Source organism: Myotis lucifugus, unplaced genomic scaffold, assembly GCF_000147115.1.
Source record: "Myotis lucifugus unplaced genomic scaffold, Myoluc2.0 scaffold_175, whole genome shotgun sequence".
NCBI lineage: Eukaryota > Metazoa > Chordata > Mammalia > Chiroptera > Vespertilionidae > Myotis > Myotis lucifugus.
Genome location: NW_005871223.1, coordinates 367,359 through 376,076, shown reverse-complemented (window position 1 = coordinate 376,076; position 8,718 = coordinate 367,359). Strand labels below are relative to the sequence as shown.

At 44.8% G+C, this 8,718-nt stretch overlaps 1 protein-coding gene across 1 annotated transcript in view; it reads left to right on the top strand.

The window, feature by feature from the left end:
* CLRN1 (clarin 1) overlaps window positions 1-8,495 on the top strand; it is a 42,517-nt gene extending 34,022 nt beyond the window's left edge. Inside the window, 1 exon segment of the mRNA XM_006096311.3 lies at window positions 8,227-8,495. Coding sequence (XP_006096373.1) covers window positions 8,227-8,495 — 269 coding nt within the window.
* The last annotated feature ends 223 nt before the right edge of the window (window positions 8,496-8,718 follow it).

Genomic DNA, 8,718 nt, shown 5'->3' with positions numbered 1-8,718 from the left:
ACATGGAGGTCTCTTGGTTTCCTTCCTCCAACTTGGCACACACCTAGTCAGTGTCCTCTGCTGGTTCCTCCTCCTCCACCACCCAAAATAACTGATGGTATTCTCAGGGACTGGTCCCAGGCCGATTCTTGTCTTACTACATTCTCTCCCTAGATTATCTTATCCATTGTCATTGCTTTAAATAATATCTATATCCTGACAACTCCTACATTTATATTTTTCATTTAGATCTCGTCTCTGAGTTCTAGACTCACATATCCAACTATCTACTTGACATTTCCCCTTGCACATCTCGCAGCATCTTAAACTTGACATGCCCCAAGTAGAACATCTGATTTTTAGTGCTGAGCTCTTCTCCCTGCTTCCTTATTGCCCTAAACTCTAAGCCTTTTCCTCTCCTATTTTATTTATCTTGGTTAATGCCACCACTGTCTACTCATTGCTTAAGCTACCTTCAAAATGTTTTAGATCTACTTTTGAAATGTCTTTAGAATTCATCTCTCTCCATCTCCAATGCAGCAGCCTGGTCTTTCACCAGACATTTCTTAGGAAGTAAATCAGCTATCCAATATCTTAAAGTCTTCCACAAACTTCGTATTGCATTCAGAATCAATCCCCAAAGATTTTCCATGGCTTTGGATATCTGACATTAACTAGCATTAACTGATCTCTCCAATCTAGTTTCTTTTCCATTTCCCACTCCCTGCCTGCCCCCTGACCACAAGGGCCTACTTTCAGTTCCTTCAGCAAGGTGACCTCTTTCCCTAGAATCCTCACATGTGCTTTCTCCTCTCCTCCAGAACTTCTCTAAGGATCCTCAGCCCCTTTGTACCTTTAGAATTCAGCTATTGGGCGTAGCTTTTGCTGACCACCACATCGAAGCCCTATCTCCTCTCCGCCTCCATTTTCTGTCATAGCACCCCAATTATAATTATTGTGATCTTCAATTATTTGTGTCCACTTTTGTGTGACTCTCTCACTATGTTGTAGGCTCCATGAAGGCAGAACTGTGCGCCTGATTCATTGTGGTATCGCAGTGCCGTGATAACAGCTGGCACTTAGTGAGCCCTCACTCAGGGTTTGTTGAGTAAATGAAACATGTGCACCTGTATCATTGTGCCTCACAAAAGAATTACCTACGAAAGCTTTAAAAAATACCACTGCTCAGGCTCAAACTCCAGAGACTCCAATTAAATTAGAGAGAGAGAGAGAGAGAGAGAGAGAGAGAGAGAGAGAGAGAGCTGAATATAGAAGCAAATGGACCCAGAGTTCCACACTGGAGCATTGATATGTAAGTGTATGCCTTTATATGTTCCATGCTAGGAGTTTCCTAGTTGATCGCAGAATCAACTGCATGTAAAAGAAAGCAGGCTAGGTGGAAGACTTGCTGTGAATCAACGTGGGAATGTCCTAAATAGTTCAGGGAATAGTCTCCAAGGATGATAAGACATGTATTAGCTCAAGCAAGCCTCCGAAATGTGGGCTTACTGCAAATTACATTTATTATGTCTTCTCTTACGTAGAGCATCATGTAATAAGTTATACCAAGCAAGGCAAACAAATAAAATGACTGCCTTTCTTTAAAAGAGGGATGCTACTAATATGGGTCTAATTAATTATGATAATTACAACAGTGGCAGGGCACATAAATAAGCACAAGTCATATATGAAACATGAAGACCAGGAAATAAAGAGCAGGACAAAAATAGAAGAATGCTTTCATTGTATATCAGTTTTAGTGTCAATAACGTCCTGGCCTCTTTAATATGTCTAGGACTCATTATTCTGCAACGATCTGCATCTCTTTTCACTTCGGTCCTTATGGAGGAGCTGTTGTTCAGAGTCTGAGAAAGAGAAACAGGATATCCCGGCACCAAAGCCACGGAGCCCGAGGAAGGTCAAGGATTGGGTAGAAAAGCCAGCAATAGAAATATTCTATCAGTTTCTCAGCATAGCCTTTAGAAAGGAGGCTGCAGAAGGAAAAAATAAGTTAGCCAGCTCATGGTGGCAATGAGCAAGGAACTGCTTTGATATGCAGGCAGCAGCTGAAGGGGCAAAACTGTTGTGAGAGGATTGCACTCTGGGTCACTCCTGTCGAGGATGCAGGACAAGGATGATCTAACTCACTCTGCGAAAGGCCCAGCAATGACCTTGTGCAAGGAGATGCTCAATCTTGTTCTATCACGATTGCAAGGAGACTCCTTCCTACTCAGAATGTGCATATATGTCTTCCCTTCCGCTTCACTTAGGGTCAAAGCCCTCTGAAGCACCACTTGATGTGCCCCCCCCCCACCAGCTATACACACACACACACACACACACACACACACACACACACACACGGCTCACCTCCTACACGGCTGTCTACCTGGCTCTCTTCCTTTCTCGGCTCTCACCACCTGGTTCCTTTTCACTTGCTGTACCCTCCCCCCCATATGAAATACTCTTCTCCTCAAATATCCACTTTCTCACTCCCTGGCGTCCTTCAAGAGACACTAAAATGTCATCTCTCTGAGGCCTCCCCAAGGGAGGCCCTTCCCTGCTTTATTTTCTTCTCCTTGGTGTGTATCACACTCCAATAAACTAAATCTATTTCGTTATTTCCTCTCTCTGCACTGTGTCTACCTCCAAGAGCTGCACAAAGATAGGGAATTCTGTCTGCTTTGTTCACTGCTGCCCAGACAGTTTGTAAGCACCCAACAAATACTTGTTGAGTAAATGAGTAAAATAGGAGCAGTCCTGCATATTTCCTGGTAACAGATGACATTCTCCCTTTCTGAAAATCAATTCAAATTGGAAAAAGACTGTGCTTTTAGACCGTTTTATTTGGCACAAATCACCCTTCTCACTAACATGACATTTGTGAAGCTCCAGTTAGATGTGGGCTCTTCAACTCTCTGTTACAGAGGAGGAAGAGGAAGCGCTGAGCCCAGCTGCTGTTAATCCTTCATCCACACTGCTCTTTGGAATCACATGACCAGCTTGCTCTTCATTTATGACCTCAGAATCTACCCTTAGATATTAGTTTGCTTTACTTGACCCTCTGCCCATTGTCTAGATCAGGGGTGGGCAAACTTTTTGACTCGAGGGCCACAATGGGTTCTTAAACTGGACCGGAGGGCCGGAACAAAAGCATGGATGGAGTGTTTGTGTGAACTAATATAAATTCAAAGTAAACATCATTACATAAAAGGGTACGGTCTTTTTTTTTTTTTAGTTTTATTCATTTCAAACGGGCCGGATCCGGCCCGCGGGCCGTAGTTTGCCCACGGCTGGTCTAGATGGTAGCCATTGGTCTCTAAAAGCCATGGAAGCCAGAACCACTTCCTTCAGAGAAGAAATCGTTGCTGAGAATCTCATCTCCAATACCTGCTTTCTAGTGAGATTGCATAACTTCACAGAAAATTAGCACCTGCACCTGCAAAGTTGTGGCTCTCCCACCCCCACTTATCATTTCTCAAGACTCCTTAAAGAAGGAAATTATCGATTTATTATTCTGTAGAGAAATGGAGTGCCTCTGACATTTATCACCTATAAGAGGGTTTAAAGATGATGTGTTAGCTTTCTGGAAATTTCGGCCATTACTTTAGATGGAACTGAAATTCTAATTTATTATTTCCAAAAATACAATCTCAGTGATAATGAGAGAATATTTCATAGATTTTCACCTTGGAGGACACTTCTCTACCAAAACCCCTGCTGCCCTGGACTCACCTAGATCCTGGCAGGATGTTCCCTCTCAGGGGTCAGCCAGCAATGAAGAAGCAGTTTTCTCCTTGCTGTGACCTTCGTCCCCTTTATTGTAAGGCCAGGGGGAGAGAGGTGCCCAATTCTCAACAGCTGCCAGAGAGAGTCCTGAGTGTGCAGTGTCTAGGACATTACAATCGCTTGGCAATTGACTGATAATTCGTGGTGTGACAGCCTTGTAACTCAGCAATCCCATTCAGTCAGAAATTAACTCAGTAATCAAAGTCATTAAAGGAAAAAAACACACACTACTGAATCAGCCAGATGGTGGGGAAATCAAACACATGAAGAAAAAATGGCTGGTCTTTGAGTAAGATGCTGGGCAGTAAAACCTGGGCCCTCTATGCCTGGTTATACTTCAAATTCTAGCTTGAGCAAGGCTTGGCAGGTTTCCGAAGTCTAGTGTGCTCTAACCTTTCCTGTGAGCCAGAGCAGTGCTGGTCAGATGGACAGCCATGGGGAATCTGTCCAAATGGCCCTGGCTGAATTTGGGCTCTTGGTGTACATGGAAAACTTGGAAAAGGAGGAGAGAAGCAAGCAGACCTGATCCTAACATTTGTAAGCCCTTGGGCAAGAGTATAAATGACAGCTCACATACCCCGTGTCTAGACATTTAAAAGTTAAACATTAATAAACTATTCACCGAGGCATGTTCTAGGCTACTGCCTGAACAAACATCTCTCCATAGGATCGGGGAGGCCAGACTCACATTTAGAATCCTTGAGCCCTGGCAATTCTACACTTGAATGCGGCAATGGGAAGAGAGCTGGCTGTTGTCTGTCCTCTTTCCTTCCATGCCTGGTTCCATCCACACTGTAAAAGAACTCCAGGGGCTCTGACCATGCCCAAAGCAGCTGTGCCTTGGACACCTGCAGGCCTCAGGGCTGCGTACCAGCCACAGAGTCTGCCCTTGGGAGGACGGCCCAGGGTAGACACCCACATAGCCCTGGAAAGCACTCAGGTGTTGGGAAAGGAAATCCCAGGTCCCAGAAATGTATCTATAAGGCGAGTCAGGGACTCCAGCTGGGCCTGGCCCATGGACCTCAAAGATCCCTTGCCCCATGGAGGAGGGCTCTCCAGAAGAGAGAAGGAGCAGGACCTCTGGGTGTGGGACCCCCTTGCTGGAGCCCCTGAGAAGCCTGAGAGTCACGGCGGAAACGTGCTGAGCCCTGTTCTCACCGTCATTCACATCCCTTACACTCCTCCTCTGTCCCTGGCAGTCAGACCGCCAACAGAAACGTTCCGTGTACCTTTTGGTCCGTAAGTCATAAACAGTTACAGTTGCTCTCATGTATGGTTTAGAGCCATAGACAGAGAAAAGCAAACATATTCTCAGTCCACAGTGAGTTGTTTCCTTTCACATCTCTTAGCAATGCTGGCTGAGGCTCGGGCTGGGTTCTATGTTCTGACTCTGAAATGGCAAAGTTGACCATGCGGCCAAGCCCAGAATCCAGAGCAGACCTAAGGCCGTCCATCCTCTCAACTACTGGACCACATGTTCTGATTCGAGAGCTTGTGCGCTTAAAGTATTAGCTATGGCAAAAGGCTGAGTTTACAGCCGTAAAAAGGAAGAAAATTTTACCCTTTGCAACATCATGCATGGACCTGGAGAGCAATATGCTAAGTGAAATAAGCCAGTCAGAGAAAGGCAAGTACCATATGATTTCATTCACATGTGGAATTTAATGAACAAACTGAACTACCAAGTAAAATAGAGACAGACTCATAGATAGAGAGCAGGCAGACAGCTCTGGTGGGGGTGGGGGTGGTGGCTGGAAGGATTGAGCAAAAAAGATTAAAAAAAGAAAGAACTCGTGGACACGGATAAGAGTCTGGTGATTGCAGGGGCAGGTGGAGGTGGAAGAGGGTACGGGTGGGGAAATAAATGGGGATGGAAAAATAAATTAAAAAAATAAAGGGGAGGAAGAGCTGTGAGTTTAAGACACCCCAAGCAACTTTTACTTTAGGAATTTGAAATGCAGTCTCACTAGGATGCTGTCTCCTTAACAAAGTAATACCTTTAAAATATTTAACAACTTGAAAATGAAACCGTGCTTGAATTTTCCCTGCAAGCACTAAGGAAACACAGTGTTTCTCTTCTGTCTGAAATTCACCACCTTCTCAGACAAAGGAAACTCTTGTAAAAGCAATGGCATTTTCTCTATTCTCAAATAAAGAGAAAACAGCATTGCAGCCTTCTTGTTGGATCTAACAATGAAGGAATAAAACAGTTTTGCCAGAGGAAAACCAGGCTGACAAAATTTTACACAGGAATATTTTCAACTACTGCTCTAAGGCTAGTGGGAAGTGAAGTTTCAAGAAAATTATATCATTTGATCATTTGGGGGTGTATTATGTTGATTGTCAAGCTGATGGGGCCAGTCCTAAGCTAAATTCTAATAAAGAAATGTGATTTCCCTTTTCCTGCTCCCCCCCACTCCCCACCCCTCATGATCCAGTCTGTACCTCCACCCCAACCCAATCCTGGCCTCTGGAAGTAATGGGGACCGTCGCTTGCCTTGCAGCTCCCCACATCTGGGATGCTCTCCCCCACAGGCCAGCTTCCCTTTGCTTGGCTAACTTCTCTTTAGCTACTTCTAAGGAACCTTCCATGCTGTTGCCCACCCTCTCAGTGATGGCCACCTGTACCTCCTTACTATCACACTCACTGCGCTTGATTTAATCATTGTTGTATCTACGTTCCCTGCCTGATTACACACTCTGTTAGAGCAGAAAACATATGCTTGTTTTAATGTTTCAATCTCCACCACTATCCCCATGTGTGGCATAGAATGAATCTAGTTGAATAAATGAAGGAGTGAATTAATGGATGGGAACTTAAGCCACTTGTTGCTGCTCCCAGAGTATTTGATGAACTGTAATTGAAGAACCAAAAGCATCACCCCTCCTAAAGGAGTCATAAGCCTAATGGGAGAGTATTTGGAGGAGCAAGGAACTGTAATACATTCTTTTGGGTTACCTACCTGATGTGTGGTGGGGTAAAGAATAAAGGTAAAAACTTTTGAGAAGAAAGTAGTACATGAAAACCATAAGGATAGCTACCAACTAAAAGCATTTATGCATATCAATTCTAATGCCAAATGCTAATCATGTGTCATCTCTACTATCCACATTTTATAGATAAGGAAATTGAGATTTGGTGATTAAAACTGCTTAATTTCTTTATTTTTTATTTATTTTTATTTTTTATTGATTTTTTACAGAGAGGAAGGTAGAGGGATAGAGAGTTAGAAACATTGATGAGAAACACCGATCAGCTGCCTCTTGCACACCCCCTACTGGGGATGTGCCCGAAACCAAGGTACATGCCCTTGACCAGAATCGAACCCGGGACCCTTCAGTCTGCAGGCTGACGCTTTATCCATGGAGCCAAACCGGTTAGGGCTAAAACTGCTTAATTTTACGGGTTAGGAACCCAAATTGGTTTGACCTAAGTTGGAAAACCATCTCAGCAAGTCTCCTATTAACTGGCACCCCTTTGTGGTGGCCTGGAATCCAACCCAGGCTGTGGAAGCCCTAGGAGTCCCAGCCACCCACTGTGCTCCTCACCCTGCCCTCTTGCCACCTGCTTCTGCCCTTGTGCTACCCACCCACCCAGCGGTCCACCCTCCTCAAGGGGGAGGTCTTATCAGAGTTTCCAGGCACCGGTCAGTACGGATGCCCCTGTCCTCAGAGGTCTCTCCCAGATGGCAGCTGCAACAGTTAAGATTAGATTAGGCTGCCAATGAGTGATACATCAGAGAAAAAATAATCATAGTGGAAGACTCTAATACTTGCATAATTCAAGGGGACTTTGCTGCCCCTACATCTCAGCCCCTCTCAGCCAAACAATGTGGTCTTTATTCAAGGCAGCCACATGCCCAATTGAAAATCCCGAGTTGTTAACAAACAAGGAGAACAGGTACTCTCTGCCTCAACACCTCATTCATGGCTCCCTTTGCTCAGGGGCTCCTCTGGGCAGCGGCGGCCAGGTGGGAGCTGAAGGAGGAGGAGGCACGTAACCCTCTGAAGGAAGCCCAGGCTTTCCACAGAGCTACATGATTGGCATTTCTCCTGCATGGCCTGTGAAGTATTTTGAGAAATTTGTTGAGAGAATTTTGTTCTCTTGAAGCCACATCATAGGAGTGGCTGCTCTGTGCCTGATTTCGTCATTGTGCTTTTAAGGTGCCCAACAACCCAGCCTTCTCACCACACAGAGGAACATCCCTGTCTTTGTCAGGTCAGCTTGACCCGACTTCCACAAGTCCTCTCACCCAGAGCCATCATCCAGGCACTAGCACCTACCGTGTGGGCAATCAGGCTCATGATTACTAATTTGAAATAATACATTTTTTGCAGAAAAATGCAAATGAGAATACCTGTAAAAGGCTTTCTTTAGTTTGCACCTCCACCTTCTTTCCTGTTCCTTTCCATCAGGAAATATTTGTCCCAACATGGTGTTTGTTGCTTCTGTTGCAGGGTCCTGCGGTTGTCTTGTCATGATTTTGTTTGCCTCTGAAGTGAAAATTCACCACCTCTCAGAAAAAATTGCAAATTATAAAGAAGGGATTTATGCCTACAAAACACAAAGTGAAAAATACACCACCTCATTCTGGGTCGTTTTCATTTGCTTTTTTGTTCATTTTTTGAATGGGCTTCTAATACGACTTGCTGGATTTCAGTTCCCCTTTGCAAAATCTAAAGACACAGAGACGACGACGAATGTAGCTGTGGATCTAATGTACTGAACGGCAAACATTTCTGTGGTTTTCCAAGGCAGTGAGCAGACTTGCTGCATCCGCTTGGATATGGTTAATTTTGTGAATCCTTTCAGATGCCTCAGTCAGACCACCCAACCTTCGGTGATAATGTTTACAAACTGTGCACTATAGGCACAGGCCGGAAGGAGGGGAGCAGAAGGAAGGCTTTGGAAGGTGTGCTGCCTGGGGGGGAGAATCGCTTCACCAGGCT